Genomic DNA, 20,261 nt, shown 5'->3' with positions numbered 1-20,261 from the left:
ACCTAAGACAGACTACGCAGACCCAAGTGGTCACCCATCCGCACACTGACAGCAGTCAGTGATGCTTGACTTCGGTGATCTGCTGGGAACCGTCTCTTAACGATCAGTACACTGCGGGACGAGTTGACGTTTAAAGAAAAATAAATATAATCCCATATTTTGTAATTTGTTTTCTTTTTTTCTTGATGTTTTCCATTTCTAATCTTTATTAATAATTTTCTTTGGTGTGAAAATAAAGTAAATTAAGTAGTGAGGTAGTCGGAACTAAAGTGTTCCCCCTTTATTTTTGTTGTTGATAAAACATGCTTTATACTGTCATATTTAGCAATCTTAAGGAAATACTTATTTTCTTTGTAGAAATAAGAGGACGAGTTCATTCTATTTTTAAGCAATATATTGCTTTTCCTCTCTTTGAATAACTACGCAGTTCGGAAATAAATCAAATCTTTGAATGAGGTTAAGCAAATAATCAAACAATTTAGAGAAACATAATACAATGAAGCGATTTTGCGTCTTTTATTTGAGTAATCTTGACATAAAGGAATAGTCTGCTTTGAGTCGGGAAGTTAAAATAGCTATGAAATATCACTGTTTGGAGAAACAGAAATGGCTACAAAATATCACTGTTTTGAAAGAAAAAAATTGCTACTAAATATTACTGTTTTGAGAAACGAAAATGATTCGTAAGCAGAAGGTGCAATTCTAATATTTAATAAAACTTTATTTGTAAAAGTTCTTTTTTTGATTTTGGAATTCTAAAATGCAGTTTGAAAATTTTCAAAGTTCATTTTTATAACCTCTTAGCCGCCACCGAGGACCAGCTGTTCTGCCTTTTTAAATACGTAGAATTTCAAGTATTTCAAGATTTAAAATCGAACTGTCAAAAATCAAGACAATATGTAAGTATAATAAAATCATCATATTGCGCACGTGCGATATGATTCATATTTTGTCTCTCGCATGCTCGTATGGCATCGTGGGTATCATGACGTATTTTGTTTTTAATATATTCAGTACAACATATGCTAATATTAAAAAACAAAACAAATACGCTAACTATCACCATTGCTTCGTTGATGAATAATTCATTAATTATCAACTTTGTCGAAATCAGGCTATGGATTTATATGCTATTATTAATTATGATAGCCAATGAATTTCATTTGTAAGGTTTTTTTTGCTAAAACGGAACGAACTTTAAGTTCAAAGAAAACGCAGTTCGTTACCACCGTTCTCGATTTATTAAAGACCACGAATATCTTTCGGAATATCTTATGAATAAATATTTTATTTTTCTCAGATTTTCGTTTTTATACAGATGTAGCTGTGATCATTTGAAAAGAAATGGGTTAGTAGAAAACAATTTAAAAATTTTTAAACACTTTTCCGAAACTCCTGTCCTTAGTTAAGCCTTTTCCATATAAATTGGCACTTGGTGTATCGTTTTCTGAGCGAGATTAGATAATAAAACGTCTGACAATATTTGCAGCATGAATAATTCATAAGCCCATTGCTTATAAGACTCTTTGTGAAAACTCTTTGTAACAGCAAATATTAGCCGCGAATGATACTAAATAACAAAAATCGCAACAAGTTCCCAAAGACGGTTATGGCAGAAAAGCGTTTCATTAGCGCGTTTAGCACGAAATATTTTCTGAGTAGTTTTTTACTACGTACTTTTTAAACTATATAAGGCCAAGTACGTAGAAAAAAAAACCCATGATGAACCACAATGAGGAGTATGCTAGGAGTTGGAAAAAAGAAAAGAAGAGGTCAGAGAATTACTACATATAAGTTTAGATATGCTGAACTTATGTAGGTGCTTATGTATTAATAACGTAACGCAAGGTTTGAAAAATTAGTAAAAATCTTTCAGAAAAGAAATGTAATCAACGTACTTGCCGTTACTTCATTTTCTGCCTCGCCATCTACTTTCTCATAAGCAGAGTCTTGAGTTGTTTTTATCTAGAAAGGAAAATAATTAAAAAAAATTAGAATTTTTATGATGATTTAGTTTTAATCTGTATGAAACTAATTGGTCATCAAAAATTAACTGCACATATGCTGTAAAAATTCCCCGCTGTTTTTTCGTAATTTCTCTGTATATTTAACGTTTTAAATCCGTTTTGTTGATAAACCGGTTTTTCTCCGTTTTTCACCTAAATCTCAAAGGGATTAAAACCTTCAATTGAACTCCTAATTTTTGCACTGGAGTTTTGAGTTCCGCAATGTAACTTTATGCTTTTTTTTAATCATTTTATCTATATTTGCTCTTATTTTTTAGCAATTACTTTATGTTTTAGAACATCGCATAAACAAAATTGCGATTCGACTATTTAGTCAAACTGATAGAATACTGAAGAGAAATTCTCAGTATAACAATTTTTTCATAATAAACTATTCGAGCCTCAGTGGCTCAGGGTACACAGCGAGTTCTTTTTAGTGAAGTGACATAAAAGATTCCCATATGGTGTGATTACAGATTTATTTCGTAACTTTCGCAAGAGAAAACTTTTCTCCATATGTTAAAAATCTATTGAGACAATAAACATATTTTTGCGGTAATAACGTGTTTTATTGCGGTAAAAGCTCAGTCTGATTGCGGAGTTTTTTTTGTAATTTTACTTTTTAAAAAATTGTTCTTGTACGCTAAAAACCCGTTGAGGCTACGGATTTACTTCACAAATTTTACGATTTTACTCAACCAACCCAACTGCTGGTTTTAAATCGTAAATTTTATGGGATACAATTGTAAAATATTTTAAAAACATTATTCTCTAAATCCAGTTTTAGCTTAAGTTATCTAAGCAAGAAAGAAGAACACATAATTGAAATTCATGTCATTAAGCATTTATTTTCCACAGATTTTATATAATAGATTATTGATTTAATATTATAACTGAATGAAATGAAAATTTTTATTTTATCCTTGCTTATTCACTCATCACAATTTTTGACTTTTCATCCTAACAGTTCATATTTGTTCCAGAATAATTCCCTATTTGCTGAACAATCCTCTAATAGTCATACCCCTGAGCTCTTGCAACTACGTAAATAGTTTCAGAAGATTATTCTTACAATTAGAAATAAAACGCTCATTTTTGACAATTTAGTAATCCTTAAGCTATATTTCATTTATTATTATAATTATTACTATTTCATCAAGATATCTTGTGACTTTTGAAATTTCATTCGTATAATTCATATTTTTAGCAGAATAATTTCCTATTTGCAGGATAATCCTCCTGTTGTTATACCCCGGAGTTCTTACAATTACGTAACTTACTTCAGAAGATTAATCTTACAATAAGAAACAAAACTCTCATTTTTGAAAATTTTTTAATCTTTAAGCTGCATTTCGCTTTATTATTATTATTATTATTTCATCATAAATTCTGCCACTTTTGACTTACATGAACTCATTAATATTTTACGGAACTATTTTTTTACTCTTGTATCATTTCAGTGCATTATAGAAGTTCATCAAATTTTACCTAAATTTTAAGCAGTTTTAACGTTTCAAAGATATTGGAAATACATTGCTGCACTAAGATCTATCCTGTCAAACAGTCTCTCGATTTCTTTTTTTAGATATGACAAAGAACTCTTTCAATGAATCTCTTTTTTTATCTTGTTCTTCCTAATCAATTCTGAAATTGAATGCCTAATCGATTGTGATGCGTTGCAATTAGCGTAATATTTATGATAAAATCAATATCCTCAAGCAAGTGATGAAATTAATTTCCTAAATTTGGCGAAATATTTGCGTGGAGCATGCCTAAAATGCAGTTTAATCAAAGCGAAGATCCCTAGTAACAATTTTACCTTGGCCCTAGTTGGGCTTAAAATTGGCTCGATATGTGTCTTATAAGAACATGCACCAGGGACCAATATTGGGATAGATAGATTGTTTAATATTGATCTTAGAATGATCTATATAGGGCCTATATTGGCCAAAATATAGAACCTACATTGGCTGAATAATTTATATAAAATATAGAGTGAATCTGGCAATTCTAATTATGACCGATATTGGTTGTAAAGAGGCTTTAAAATATCGCGTATATCAAAAGTTCGATATAGTTCTAATATCGGGAAAATAACGGCCCTTTGAACAATTAGTGAGCCAAGAATTATGAATATTGGCTCAATAAGGGCCCGAGTTGTTTTGCTGCTAGGGATGATTTCGGGAGTTTCGAGTATAACTTTTTATGAAAAAAGTGGCAGAAGCAACATAAAATTTAATTAAGCAAACAAATAAAAGTATTTTAATATAGTTCATTCAAACGATAATGTATATGCTGCTTATATAGTTCAAATGAAAGTTAAATAGCTTTTTTAGTAGTGACTTAATTTTAAAACCAACCCTCTTTCAAAAGAAGGGTTTCGCTTGAGCTCAATAAGTATGTCAACGAGCAAATCAACGAGATCAATCAGCAAATTCAACGGAAACAGATTTTGTAATCGAGAGCAACATTAGTTCTAGAATAATAGTGAAAAGAAAAATGAAAATTCTTACCAGGTTGTCAGCTTTTTCTCGTTGCCTAAAAACAAAAAAATCATTTTTTGTAACTTATAAAATATTCCGAAAATGCCGAAATAAAATTCCATACGATAAAAATATAGATAATAAACTTTAATTATAATTAATTAAATATAATTAATTATAATTAATGAAGTATAATTAATTTTAATTATTTAAATATAATTAATTATATTTAATTAAATACAGACAATAAACTCTATATTGACACAGAAATAATATATAGGTCTAAAACCCTATGGTTGTCTTCTGTCTTTCTTATAAAATATTCCGATAATACCAAAATAAAATGCCATACAATAAAACCATAGATAATATACTTCAACAATAATTAAAAATAATTTATTAAATATAATTTATTAAATATAATTCATCAAATATAATTTATTAAATATAATTTATTAAATATAATTAATTAAATATAACTAATAAACATTATATTGGCACAGAAATAATGTATAGGTCTAAAAACCTATGTGATCTGAGAGAAGATAAATACTCAAGTGAGCATTATTATCAAACAATAGCGTGCTGAAGAGTTCGTTATAAACTGAATAATAATGTAGCAAATGAATAAATGAAGCTAAATGAATACGGGATTGTGAGTGAATGAATGACAGAGTGAATGAAAGAATGAAACATGAGTAATTGAATGAATAAATAAATTAAAAAATGAGTAGCTGAGTGAATGAATGAATAAATAAAAGACGGGGTAGTTAAGTGAATGAATAAATTAGAGAATGAGTGAATTATCAGTGACTGAAGGAATGAATGAATGTGAGATTGAGTGAGTGAATGAATAGAAGAGTGGATGTGAAATGAATGGATGAATCAAATTATTTAATTACAGAACATATTAGTGTTGGTTAATTATTGAATAAGCAAAGCAAGGAGCAAGCGTATTTTAATTTTTTTTTCTGATACGACAGTTATCGACCACAGTCTTTTTTAGATTATTAATTTAGCTTAATGATCATTTATTTCAAAACTTACATGCGAATGAACATATTATGATTCATCTGAGGTGTTTCAGGCTTAACAGCTTTTTCCATAGAACAACTGGAAGAAGAGATGCTGTGTCTTTTCTTTTTCCTTCTTTTGCTGGTATGCCTTCCGTCTTCATCTTCAAAATCATCATCTTTTGAATAAATGATGCTCCCCTGTTCTTTCTCATTTTCTTCTTCTTCCTGCTCAATAACAGTAGAGGTTTACAAAATTTTTTGGTTTGAAATTTTATTCGCTTAGACGAAACGTTTTTAATATTTATCTGTATATTTAATAATATTATTACTTAATTTCTATTGCTTTTGTAATTTTAATATAAGAAATTAGAAGTACACAAACAAATAAACATGATTTTGAAAGAAAATACGAAGATGAAAATCAACTACATAGAGTTTACGATAACTTCAGAACAAATTGTAGCTTTTGATGTGGTAAAAGCAACAGTTTGCTTTGAAGCTAGTTTAGAAGCATAACATTTTTAACAGTGATAAATGTATATACATTTATATGAAAAAAATTCTTTAAAAAAACTAAAATCAATATAATTTATATACTTTTTCTATTGCTGTTAGACTTTCTGCATCAGCTAAATTATCCACAGCGATAGCTAAAAATACGTTTAACAAGATATCTAAATTTGCTAAGGAAATTTTTATGTATTTGTCACATCTGAAAAATGTAGTTTACTGACATATTAACAAAAGACTCGTATTGGAAATACAATTCTTGGCAAAAATCAAAACAAAATTTAAAAGATAGTCTAGAGACAAATTTAACAAATTTATTTATGGAATTTTGGACCAAATATTAAATAAAAACAATAGTGTTTAATTCTTTTCTTTGAATTAGCACCTTGTTTAGATTTATGTTATCTCTTTATAAAAATCAAAGTAACAATTTTAAAGTTTTATCAAGATTCGATGTTAGTGCATGAAAACACTTCATGAAAATTTGAGACTGCAGCGAGAAATTTTCCCTTAAATTTGATGAAAAAAATTTACCCTACAACTACAAAAGAAGGAAATCTCATTAAAAGTTCTTAAAATGTTTAAATAGTCACCAAATGGCTAATAATTGCTGAAATGGTGTTATTTTTAGGTAAACATTTAATGAACAGGAGTAATTAATTTCAACTGAGTGTTCTTCCTTTTAGTCTTAAATGTTTTTAAAAAGTAAATTTCAAAGAATATTAAAGAATATTTAAGATAAAAATTTAAAATGAATCCATATTAATTTTCACATTTATTGTTTTTATGTAGAATAACACAGTTTAAAAATAATATACAATATAAAGAGATAATATGTTATAACACAAAAATAACTACGCGAAAGTTTTTAATTTCAGTTTATTTATAAACAGTTTATTAAGAAAGGCAAGAATTTGTATAGAAAAATTCAGAAACAAAATTTCGCCGAAATGTTATAAGAATGTTTTAGAAGACTATTATTATAAACAGTATAATCTCATTGTATACAAAAGCCTGAATTTAATCTAATACCACAATCAATACTTAAATATCAATTTAGTAGGTTAAATGTTATATCAAACAGTGTGTTTCTGAAAGCGTCTGAGTAATTGTATAATAAATAATAATTAAATTTAAACATTTAAGGGATGTGTAGATTAATTCAATTAGACAATGGTAGTAATAATGACTATTTCAGAAGAAAAAAATACAACAAGATTATATTTAAAAATTTTGAGATACGATAAGTGCAAAAAAAAGAGAATAAATAATTCCGAAAGGATACAGTTTCCGCAAATGAATAAAATAATAAAATAAATACAGGCTAAGACACCAGGTGATCCAACGCCTCCATATGCGTTGATACCATGATACATTACTTCATTCCAATCTTCTCCAGTTAAAATCTGTAAAGAAAATTATCAGTGAAACCATTTATTCATTGAAAGAAAAATTATTGCGAATTAAAATAGTTTTGAATTAGTAATTTAGGTACTCAATTTACATCAGAAATATTTGAATATTTTTCAAAATCATTAGGAATTAAAATGAATCACACTACTTGTGCACATCCCGCCGCTAATTCTGTTAGTGAACGAATTAATAACAGCATAAAATCAACAATAAATTCTTTAATGAAAGATGGCGTAAATTTTAAAGCTGCAGCAAGAATTCATAAAAATTTGTATAATGGTGCTAAGCAGAGCACAACTGGATTTTCACCTAATGTAATACATTTCGGTCGAAATTTGTCCTTAATTTTTGATACTTATAATCCCGATATTCAGGTACAACAAATAGATAAAGGTCATTATTTGGATAAAATTATTTCGGATTTAAATAAAATGTATGATAAAACTTATGAAAATAACAAACCTCCTCCACAGTACGGTATAATATTTCACGGTAAAAATAGATTTTACGGATAATGTACCCAAAGTGCCGGTAATTTATACTGTAATTTGATCCGAAATTTATTTACAGTGAATGTATCTTCAAAAAAGATTATTTTTCTTCAGCAGAGTTTTTTAATATATTTTTTTCGAATAAATAATATTTATTTTATTTTATTCGAAATTATTTTTTTAATAAAAATTGGGTCATTAATTGGAACAATTTCTTTGAAAAAATCTATTACCTTTTGAAAAATAAATTAAATCTATTAGTGTTCTCTTTAAAAGAATTATTTCAAATTAACGGTATTCGCAGCAAAGTTATAATTGAAGCTCAATTTGATATCTCAGATGTTTTTTTCCTCCAACATCAAAGCAGTGAGGTAAATACTGCATCATATTTTTTAATAATGCATACGCAAAAGATCATTGCATTACTAAGTATTTAGTAGTAGCAATGCTTACACTTTCTAAAATTTGTAAAAAAATTTATTTTCTTGAATTTTATTAAAGCTAATACTAGCATATTTCCTGTTTATAAAAGTACCATACCATTGTTAGAATTTGCAATATTTACTATTTAAATTAAATTTATTTTGATATTACTTTAATCCCTATCTCATTAAATATCATCATATTGTTTGCTTTTTTACATTATAATTTTTTTGAAAGAATATGTTTTAATTATTCTAAAATAATCTTCATTAAATTCATTTTCGTATTTACAATAAACATGTAGAATAAACATGTATTTTAAAATTAAGCAGAATGAAACTAATTATTTCATGAAATTAAATATTGATATATGCAGCTATAGCTATTTAAAGCACTGGGTTGTCAATGTAAAATTCCAAGGTTTTATCTGAGGTGGTGGCCTTGCTTGGAGGATTGTAACAATGGAAGCTAGGCTTCTTCTCCTATGTATATTCTTTGGCTTGAAGCCATTAAAGTTTAAATCGATGGATACACGCCTATCTGGAAAGTAAGAGTTTTAAATTTATTTACTAAAAGATATCTCACCTGAAAAACCGTCAACAGACTTTGCCAAAAAGAGTCGAAATTACTTCTCGGCTTATCCTCATGTGGATTGTTGTTAAACTTTCCACCAAACACTTGCATTCCAAGTAAAGCAAATATTACGATGAATAAAAAAAGAAGCAACAACAAACTAGCAATTGATCGCATGGAATTTATTAGGGAAGCCACCAGATTTCGTAAAGATGACCAATATCTGAAACAAGAAACAGGTTTAATTTCAAGTAAGAAAACTACTTGAAGGGATTACCTTTTGAATTATTAATCATTCGGGAATTTGGTAACAATATCGATATATATTTATTTCCTTTGGTGTTTGTCTGCATCCATCAGACTACAGGAAAATTGTAAGTACGCACTTTAATTTTAAAAAAAAATCAGTTTTTTCAAATTATCAAAAACAATTCTACCTGAAGAAAAAAGTACTGTCAAATCTACCAGAGCATGGTAATATTCACAATGTTCCCAGCTCTATGGGAACACCAAAACACTCGACAATTTTTACCGAAGATCTTTTGTAGTAATTAAAAAGTAACAAAAAAATATGGTTTTAAAAAAATAAAATTTTGGTGAACGTGGAAAAATTTGGTTGTTTTATCAGGATATCTTTGAGCATAGCATGAAAACCGTTTTTCATACGGTTAAATTTGCTTTTCTGTTTTGTATTTTAAATGACTGGTTGTAAGATCTATAATTTAAAGATTACAGAATATAGATATTGACAGAAATATGGAAATTACTAGTAATATTTTCAGGTAATATAATTTTATTTACTCTGAATTCTAACTTAAAGAAACCAAATACGAAGAATATCCTTGTGACGTGTTACAGAAAAGCAAAACACAACGTATAAGGGCCGAGTTATTTATACTACATTACTTCTGCTTTATTAGAAAACAAAAGGATATTATCAGAACTTAGAGAAATACTCTTAAGTAAGTGTTTTCTTATATGAGTGTTTATTTTAATGTTATTTATTTCATTCATTTTTACTAGCTGCTGATCTCGGCTTAGATTGGATAAAAAAAAACACATTAATTTATTTGTATAAACAGTAAATACTTCACAAAAGTAAGAATTTCTGGTCTTAATATTTCATAATCATTTTATGTAAACTAAAGGCATAAGGGCACGCAACACATCTATTTAGCAAAACAAAATTTTTTCTCTCAGAGTTTTCGTTAAATACATAACTTTAATTTGGCAATTTCTCGTGACCTTACATAATTAGATTAATTAACTGTCATTATACAAACAAATAAGAAATGTGTTTACTTATATGTTTTACGTCAATTCGCAAAAGTCAAATATCACACTGCAGTCATATTCGTATTTTTCTAATAATTGTTTAGTAAGTGTCGTGGTACATCCTTAACTTTTAACCTTTTTAACCATATTACAAATTATCCACTTCAAACTTTCAACATATTTTACACATTTTCCCTTTATCCTTCCTATGCTTGATATCATTTACAGTAACTTGACGTTATTAAATTAATCAGAACACGCTTTAGTTTAGTTCTATTTACCAGAAGAAAGGTAAACGTAACATACCATATTCGGCACTGAAAAAATTCTACGAATTACAGCGAATTACACAAGTCAATATTTTACCCCATCTAATGAAATTCTTCAGTGTAATGGCTTTTAGAGTATATTTTATGTTTTAATATTCTTTCAATGCGAGTTGACTTTAGATTATTTAGGTTGGAAAGCGTGTTTTTTAGCAAAATAAGTACGTGGTTAACAATAGTTTTTAAACTTTTTTTATTTTGTAGATACGTCTCTCAAACATGGCACAAAATCTATATATTAATGCTGATTTCCTTAATAAAGAACAAATGGAAAGAATTGTTAAAAATATGACATTAAGTGAGACATTTTATTTATTGTTATAAATAGGGCTACAATTCAGGAAACGTTGCGGGTGATATACATCTTTTAAATTATCAAAAAGAGAATAGTCTGCAATTCAAGTCATAACGTCAAGTCTTGATTAATGACAAGTTACTCAAAATTAAGTTAGTTATTAAAAAACTCATTTCTAAATGAAATTATTTACAAAAAATGGATAAGTTTAAGATTTATTAACTGCTTCATTATTCACAGTTCAGTTAGATGAAATACCAACTTGGAAATATTACTTTGGTTTATTACACATTTTATAATTTCATTTACGTTTAGTTAAAACTCTTCTACAAATCATTAAGCATGATCAATTTTAATAATTAGATATAATGCAAAATATTATTATATTAAAATATGTATTTTCTTAAAAACTTTAATAATATTATGTTACATTAATCACAAAACATAGTTACTCAGATTTATCATTTCTTTTTAGCAGCAGTAATTTATCATAGAACTTTATTTTTTAATCTGTCTGACTTAACTAGAAAACATTATTATTTTTTTGGATTATCGCACAAAGAAATCGATTCTTATTTTTTTAAGAAATGGCTGTGGAGACACTTGTCTGACTTTCTTCTCGAATTCTTTTCTTTACAGCTGAAAAACGTGACTAGATAGTGAATGCATCACATGAACAGGAACATAAATTCTTAGAAGATTCTCAGCTTTGGAGATAAAGCGTTTAGGTAAAAATAATGATAAAATTTGGATTTTGGTAAAATTTTTTATATGATATAATTTTATACAATGTATGATACAAAATTTGGTAAATGTTAGAAATTTTATTATATCTTAGAGTATGGCAAAAAAACATTTATTCTGTTAGATTGATTTTTAAGTTTTCTATATGTGTGATGAAAACTAGATTCTGTGGTAAACCATTGCTATATGAACGAAAAATTACCAAATAAATAGGTTAAATATGGTACATTTTGGTTTTAATAACCAGAATTAAGTTGTTTTTTAGTCAGAAATATTATTACCATACAATGCGGTAATTTTACTAGAATGTTTTTTACGTGCACAATCGTTTCAATCCTATAACACAGAACTTTTCTTAAACATATTTTTGAAACCTTTTTAAAATTATTTTGTGTTAATTTATGTCAATAAAGTTAAAAATATTAAATTTAGCATTTTAATAGAAATGAAATACAGCATGAACACCGGTTGTCTTTTTCCGCTCCAAGGAAGAAATCTTCCAAACACTTTCAAAGAAGAATTTTTCACATTTGCACTTGCTTGCAGTTTTTTAGATCTAAGAGAAACAGTTATCTATAATTGAAATTTATTAAATGTATAAAACCATTTATTAATTTACTTTTGAAAATAAAAAAGATAATTTTTTTTTTCTTTTTTTTTTTTTTTTTTTTTTTTTTTTTTTTTTTTTTTTTTTTTTTTTNACATTTTTGTATAAATATAATTCCGATAATCTAACAGATTTTTAGTAACTATTAAACTGTTTTTAATAACTATATATAATACCAAAATATATTTATGCTTGTTATTAGAGCTCCAGAAAAAATATATAAAATGACACCTGTGTCCCTTCTGCGTCAAAGGGTTAAGCGGACATAGATAAGCAATACCTTAGCTTTGGTCATCGCCATTCGATTCAATCGACTAGATAAACTCTAGTACTATCTCTCTCTCATGTTCTAGATGGCCCCATTAAACCAACTAACTAAGCCACATTTCACGGTTATGATATGGCTTGAAAAAGCACTGTACTCATTCACAGTTCAAAGATAATTATTTATTTCGGAAACATTACTGGTTTTTACAGGACAGGCTTAAGAATTCTGTAGAATGGTACCAAGTTAATACTAGAAAGGTTTTCAGTATGGATGTTTCTAAATTCTAAGAAAAATGTTCATGTTTTTTTTTGTGCCTGAAATGTTTTTGGTTTAAAATAGGCTTATTAGCTTTCTCGTAATTTAACGTTATATTTATAATATACTCAGAGAATGTACTTCTTCAATTTATTAAAAATGATCAATTTTGAAATTAAGTCAATTTTTAATTATTTTAAACAGTGTTTTTTTTTATCTTACATAAAGTAAAACTATACTTTTTTTCATTTTTTCACGTTTATTTTTTTGGTTTTAAGATTCGGCTTTAAATTATGTTTTGAACAAGAAGTTAGACTGTGTAGCACATTTTAATGCCATGTGTAATAAAACATTGACGTGGTTATAGTCATTGTCCTGGCAAGGCAAAGGTGGCGAGTTTTGATCCCCAAAGTTCGAAACAATTTATAGTCTGTCTATGGAAAAAACTTCTCTCGCTATTCGTTTGAAGCAGTGTCGGTGATTATGGTTACGAGATATAATTGTTTCAAGTAGGAGTGTTGGATCAATTTTTAAGCTACGTTTGGCTCGAGTTGAGGAGAAAAATGAAATTAAGGAAGACAAAAGCACCCTCTGTTTAAAATACTCTATTCCTTGTTTCTATCGCAACAGGCGACCTTAGACTTTGTAGCTAGGGAAATTCTTTTCATAGACGAATTATAAATATGTATATATGCTACTTAAGCCTATAGTCATATTTTCTGTCTTTTAGAAATTTCTAGAACATTACATTACGTCATTTCTTGTTCCTTATTCATATCAATAAGAGCTCCAATGTTTCAAGTAGAAGCGTCAGTTGCCTTCTTTATTGAGAACTTGAAGTGTCTCATTAAATCAATAAATGTGTTAGATTTTCTGAAATATCTCCGACTCTTTCTCCGTGACAATACGACTTAAGTTTACTTTGAAAATATTAAAGTTCCGAAAAAAAATATCACATTAGTCTATCAAATAGTCTATGAAGTAGTTTAATTTAATTATCTGCTTCTTTATGCGCTTTTAGGAAACCTTTTATTTTTGTTTCACATTCAATTTACTTCTGTGAGTTGCTTTACAATGAAAAAGTTTAAACTAGTTTTCAATGCGCAAGGCATTATAAAATAAAATATATTTAAACGAGACATCAAATCAAATGTTTTTATAAAGTAAAAATATTATTTTTAATATAAAATGTTTCGTTTGTATCACCACTAATGGCTACGTTGGTTTTTTTTTCTTTAACATTTTGTATCTTAATAGCGAATGCCCAGAAGAAATCCAGCTCTTCGAATGTGTAACGAAATCGGGGAACTGCTTGGTTTGGTAAGCTATACCAGAAAAACTACTTAAAGGGTGAGCTACTCAGACTTAGAGGAGTGTCCTTTGAATGAAGTTCCAGCGCATGCAAAGTGGTAAGCAAAGTGGTACGTCACCTGTGAACCAATTCTTGGACAACTTTACATGCATGGTTAGGTACACTGCTTCCCTCCCAAGTACCATTTTATTCTTTCTTTCTATATCAAAATGTGTTAGCAGATTTAATTAAAAATAATAATTAATAATTTAATAAAAACTTTTCGTTTTTAACCCCACGCTTCCCCTTTTCCAGCATTGGTTGGGAAGAGAGAAGGGTCCAGTTTATAGAACCTCTGCTATTGTGCCCCTAAATGTTGTTTTGTCCCTTAAACATAGAGACCACGCCTAACCTTCTGGGACAAGTTTACATTATGTTAATGAAAGCTAGACTTCTACCCATATATATATTCGTTGCTTATAGTGAATGTACTGTTTCAAAATATATGTGAAGAACTCGAAAATTTTAAAACTCTTAAAGACGCAATACATATTAAAAAAATTAAACATAAAATATTTTTAAAAAAAATTGTAGTTCTAAGATCCTAATAAAAAAATTTAATACTTACTTAGTTACTTTAAATATCCTAAGAAGGCGAACACACCTCAGAACAGAAATACCTAAAGGTGGCATAACGTCCGAGTAAGTTAAAACTGTTTCTAAAATAGAACTCAACACTACGAAACAATCAAAACGGTTGAAAAGTGATACAAAATATCCTTGGAAGCCAAGACTGAATATTTTTAGTAGCATTTCCAATGTAAAAAGGGCAACAAAAAATAGGTTGGCAATTTCTGCAATTAAAAGAGAGACATAACAATGTAAGTTAATTAAGATTATAAATCTTTCGAATATTTCATAATATGTATTATTAATATATCTACAATGTAAATTAATAGAGATTATAAATATTTCGAATATTTTATAATAAAAACTATACTGGTAAAGTAGTTTAAATTAACATACTCGTAAATCGAAGGCCATGATAACTTTCAATTAAATAATTACGACATCATCATGAAATATTTTGTAATTTTTTTTTATCTATTTTTAATACCGTTTGCGTTGGAAGGCAGGATGTTCCTTTTCAAGCAAGTTTCCCGTGTTTTAATCATAACTGAGTTCTCACTCATACTCTTTTTATTTAATGTTGTATATTTTCTAAGCAATTGCGTAAATACTTTCAGGGCCGTGATGAGGCAATATTCCTTACATGGCCCACGGTATCGTACATGGGACGACCCTTTCCGACACCAGCTGCCCGTGATCACACTACGGTGATTTTAATTTGGAACATTTTGCTTCAGTTTTTAAACAGCATTAGATGACTGATTCGAGTAATTGCAGACGGTAGCTTGACCTTCAATATACGCTTTTTTTTCCCGAGTATTTTTTACCCATTGGCAAAATGGGTGTTGTTTTGGGTTTGATGGCTCGCGCACCTTATTTGGACGTCATCACACTTTTCAACTGTGTTCAAGATTAACAGTAAACAGTGTGCATGCGTTGCTATGCTCACCGCTGCTGTTTGATAGTATTTTTAGAATTCTTTTTTTTTCCTTTTATTTTCACCAGCAGGTATTTACATAATAATAACTTAAAGAATTTTAATATTTTTTTATTATTAACTTATAATCGCTTTCCTGATTGTGATTTTATTGTAAATATGAATACTGGCGAAGGAAAAGTATTTTGTGACATCTTGAAACACGTATATAGGCAAGATTTGAAAACCAATCTGACGACATGAGGACAAACATCAATTGAAACAGTTTTTGCAACCCATGATTTGAAAAGTTGTGGCGTTTATCGGAGTCAGAAGGGGAAAAAAATTTGACCAATGGCTAATCAGAGATCGTAATAAAGCGATTACAGTTGTTATTTTTATGTTATAAAATTTGGTCATTGAAGAAAGCTACGTTTTGCATTGTTTAAGACTTAATCTGTGTGTTTTTTTCTTCACATTTCATTATTATTTTTATTTGATACGGGTATTTAAACATTTAAACAATTACTCGTGTTCGGATCTTTCAGAAGGATTGGGTAGCTGAATTACTGTGCTCTGGATTTTTGCTTACACTTTGTCATTGTGAGAAGCTTGAGAAAAGAACGGAAGTGTGAGTCATTGTAAGAAAACAATGGAATACCAATTGGTTTATCCGAGTGTAGACTTGACGTTTTCAGTTTGGATTTGCTAGATAGTACTTTGCATGTCTTAGGTCGAAGAATTGTTTCACATTTGTTTTTATAAATATTAAGAATATTTTATAACAGTATATTCGACTACTATCAATACATATTTTAGCGCATTTAATTGCAGTAATGGTATTAAATGAAATTTGGTTCACCCTGTCTCGTGCGTATGTATACTCTCAGAACGTACTGAAAGTCGGAATCGCTTTTTTTCTATTCGCCAATCCTGTTAATCAATATATTGCATTAAGCTTAATATAGTTGACTAAATTTTTATTTTAAAGAAAGTTTGGATATTAATTCCCTCAATTAAAATAAAGTGTTCGTTGGAGGGGAATTTTTTTTTCCTAATCCCTTAACCATTAAAATGATACAAAATAACTTCAAAATAAAATGTTTTCCAGATAAATAATTACCTTGAAAATAATCCAACCAAGGTGGCTGGCTATTGTGCTCTGAGGCTAATGCTAAAGTGTTTAGGAAAACAAGAACAATAATAATCCAATAAAAGGCTTTTGATTTCACCATTCTTCGGCACATTCTTCTTAACCTTCTATTGTTTCGACTAATTTTTTTCCTGTAAAATATTTTTATTTTATGATTTTGCAATTTTTATTATAATTAAGATCTAATTACAGACCAGGAGATGAAATATTTCAGTGCTAAGTTACGACTAAATGGCAATATATGAAGAAGTTAAAGAATGTCAAGTTATCTTTACGTAACTTATCACCAGAAATATTTTTTACTTGGTCAGTGAATAAACATAGAAATTAATTGAACTCAGATTTACCTTTTTATTGCCCACCAGGAAGGAACATGACTGATGTCTAAACTATTTGTTTCTGCTTGTAGTGTATCTGTTCTATCTATATCACGCAATGTTTTACCTAAAAAAGAATTTATTTTATTTTTCAAAGTTTTATGATAGATACATTAAAAATTAGTATAAAATTTTGAATTTAAAATTATTCCAAAAAATAAATTATGGTTTATATGTACCGGATATTTAGTTCAGCATTATAAATTTTAAAGTTTTAAGTTACAAATGCTTCAGTCATGTTTTGCGCAAATTAGGATTATTTTAATTGTTTGGCTTGTTCAAAACATAAATTGGAGCAGATAATTTCAAAACACGCTTTGAAAATTTCATTAGATGTTTAGCCTTTTCAAGGAAAATTCAGCATTTTGATGTAAAATCATAAATCATACTGATTTAAAATATTACAAGAAATTGGCTTGAAATAGCGCGTTATAAAATTGACAAAAGAAATTTTAATGGCAAGGAAATATTTGTCAGGTTTTAAGTAATTTGAAATTTATGAATAATCGAAATATTTGTCAAGTTTTAAATAATTTAAATTTTATGAATGGTAGAAACATTTGTGAAGTTTTAAATAATTTTAATTTTATGAATAGTTTGTATGAATAGTAGAAATATTTGTCAAGTTTCAAATAATTTTAATTTTATTAATAGTTTTTATGAATAGTAAAAATATTTCTCAAGTTTTAAATAATTTAAATTTTATGAATAGTATTTATGAATAATAGAAATATTTGTCAAGTTTTGAATAAATTGAATTTTTTAAATAGTTTTTTTTTCTTACGATCCACGGTATTTTCCTATATTACCTTTATACCTTTAAAGAATATTTTTTGAACAAATATAAATACATTTATTTCCTCAACTTCGGTTTAAACAACATATTTATTAGAAACATTTTTCTTATAAGTTTCAAAATTATAGACATAGGTTAATGCTAGGTAATGGATAAAATATTTAAATCTTTATTTCAATCAAATTAACATAACACTTTAAAAACTGTGGAGTACCATCTCTCCGAATTTGATGGTGAACAACCTAAGAAATTGTGTGAAGGAATATCTTTCTTCAAGTTCGTATTAAATCGGACTTTCAAATACAATTTAAAGGCTGTGAATAAATCTGAAACTCTTTTAATAGAAAATGTTTACTCCAATCTCACGCGCTTTCACACCATGCTTTAAATATTTTCACTTCCTAAATCACACAAATTGTTGAAGAGTTTTAGATATCTGTAACTAGTTTACATTTGAATGCAAGTTACCGATTGCTACAAGTAGTTGATGTCTTTAATGCTGTTATACATTTACTTAAAGAAAATTTCGACGTTACGGTATGTATGTACGTTTTTAGTTGTGTAGTAAGGATAGTTATATTTTAGTCTTTAAGTATCTGTAAGCTGTATTAAATAATTTTATAATATCTGCTTCAGTTTCATTATGTCTAGTTCGAGTTTTTAATATTCTTTCTGTATTACGAGTATGTTTGATTAAAAAAACTAATTTTATTTCAAGAATTAAGGAATATAAGCATCCTAAACAAATGATTCTTACTTTATATTGTCTCATAAAAATAACTTTAATAACTCTTATGAGCATTTTATTTTACAGTAATTATAAATATTTCTGTTACTGTAGATCATAACTGCTGACAGCTTTTCTTCACCGAGTAATATAAAGAACACTGTTGCTGTCGGAACTGTCCAACACTACTTTGGTATACAGTAGTTGCCCCCATTTTCGGTGCTAAGATGCATTAAAATTTTTTTCAGTGAAGAAGCAAGTGTATTTACACTATTATATTAAGTTTGATTAATTCAAGAAGAATATCGATTTCAATTATCAATGAATTAATAATGATATGTTTACTTCTATATTGGCTTTTTCAGATTCATTATTTTCCTCATTTCAATAACCATAGTCCAATTGATTTTAATTGTTATAAATTTTCTTCGAAATATTTAGAAAATGATGTAAGTCTAATTTGTAAAACAATGCAAAAATATGCAATGGGTCTATGCAAAAATACAATGCAAAAATATGCAATCTTGCAAATGCTTACGCATAGAGCATAATCCAAAAAAATTAAGAATTTTTTTGTATTGAAATTTTTATTTTCTTCCTTTTATCTCCTATATTCGGAAAAACGGTTCCAAACCATGTGCTGATTCAAAGCACATTCTTGTTAAAAGCAACAGCAGTGAATCAATCTTTAGCTAAACCATCTGATACATTCTATTCCGACTTAAGTGCAGAGTCTATTAAAGCACCGTTGATAATAGCCTTTCACCAAGCAAACGGGAGAAAAATAACAAACTAGAAAATGAAGAGTGGAAAAATGGGGTATTGCAAGTCAGATGAGGGGAAAAATAAGTCAACGGAAGTACAAGCAGGATCATCAGCTTGCCTAATGATGCATATGGAAAATTCCTCTTAATGATTTTTCTTCTGGCGTCTTTATTACTCTGAAGAATTTTTTAGAAAAAAAAGCATTTTTAGCTGGTTAGAGCAAACTAAGAAGCTTTATTTTTCAAAGTCCTTTTTTTACTTTGTCGTCACCTAAAAAGGATATGAATTCCCATAAAATGCATCATCAAACGACTTAATGTAAAGTATTTACATAAACATATTGCGAGAGATACATCCAGTGCCGTTTGAGAAACGGTTTATGATGACTAATGTTTGTATATGTTATATCTGGGTGATATTTCAAGGATTTGCCTGGAAAACTCTTCGATGTACTCAAAATTTCTCCAGCTTAGAATTTTCTACATGAGATGCTTTAATGACACTAGGCTTTTATCTATATTTTAAATAGTTGTTAATGAGGGAAACATTTTCATATTATAAGCATTGTTTTAAGACTAATTTTTACAGGCTCTGTCTCGAAACGTGTTATTAATCTGTGATAATTGATTATGATATTCAATAATTAATCTGTGATATTTAAATGATTTTCATGACAAACACTTCAATTCACACAAAATTTCGCCAACGTAGAATTTTATGTAGAACTGTGATTTATCTTTAGTTTAAATAATTTTTATTGTGTGATACATAAGAGTCTTACGAATATTGATTTAAGACTGCTTTCTAGGCCTCTGTATTAAGAGATATTTAAATGATTAATCTGTGATATTTAATATTTAATAATTGATCTGTGATATTTAAATGATATTCATGACATTGACTTCGATGTACACAAAATTT

The 20,261-nt window shown here is 28.1% G+C and overlaps 1 protein-coding gene across 1 annotated transcript in view; it reads right to left on the bottom strand.

The window, feature by feature from the left end:
- Positions 1-20,261, bottom strand: part of LOC107444401 (muscle calcium channel subunit alpha-1) — a 223,473-nt gene that overhangs the window by 53,574 nt on the left and 149,638 nt on the right. Inside the window, exons 11-19 of the mRNA XM_043039109.2 lie at positions 17,023-17,119; positions 16,646-16,806; positions 14,605-14,830; positions 8,928-9,138; positions 7,301-7,421; positions 6,103-6,179; positions 5,537-5,730; positions 4,520-4,544; positions 1,899-1,965 (exon numbers count right to left, since the gene is read on the bottom strand). Of these exons, the coding sequence (XP_042895043.2) occupies positions 1,899-1,965; positions 4,520-4,544; positions 5,537-5,730; positions 6,103-6,179; positions 7,301-7,421; positions 8,928-9,138; positions 14,605-14,830; positions 16,646-16,806; positions 17,023-17,119 (1,179 nt within the window). The remainder of the gene's footprint in view (positions 1-1,898; positions 1,966-4,519; positions 4,545-5,536; positions 5,731-6,102; positions 6,180-7,300; positions 7,422-8,927; positions 9,139-14,604; positions 14,831-16,645; positions 16,807-17,022; positions 17,120-20,261) is intronic.

Source organism: Parasteatoda tepidariorum, chromosome 4 (assembly GCF_043381705.1).
Source record: "Parasteatoda tepidariorum isolate YZ-2023 chromosome 4, CAS_Ptep_4.0, whole genome shotgun sequence".
Taxonomy (NCBI): domain Eukaryota; kingdom Metazoa; phylum Arthropoda; class Arachnida; order Araneae; family Theridiidae; genus Parasteatoda; species Parasteatoda tepidariorum.
Note: the sequence above shows the minus strand (reverse complement) of the source record. Positions and strands in the feature narration are given on the sequence as shown.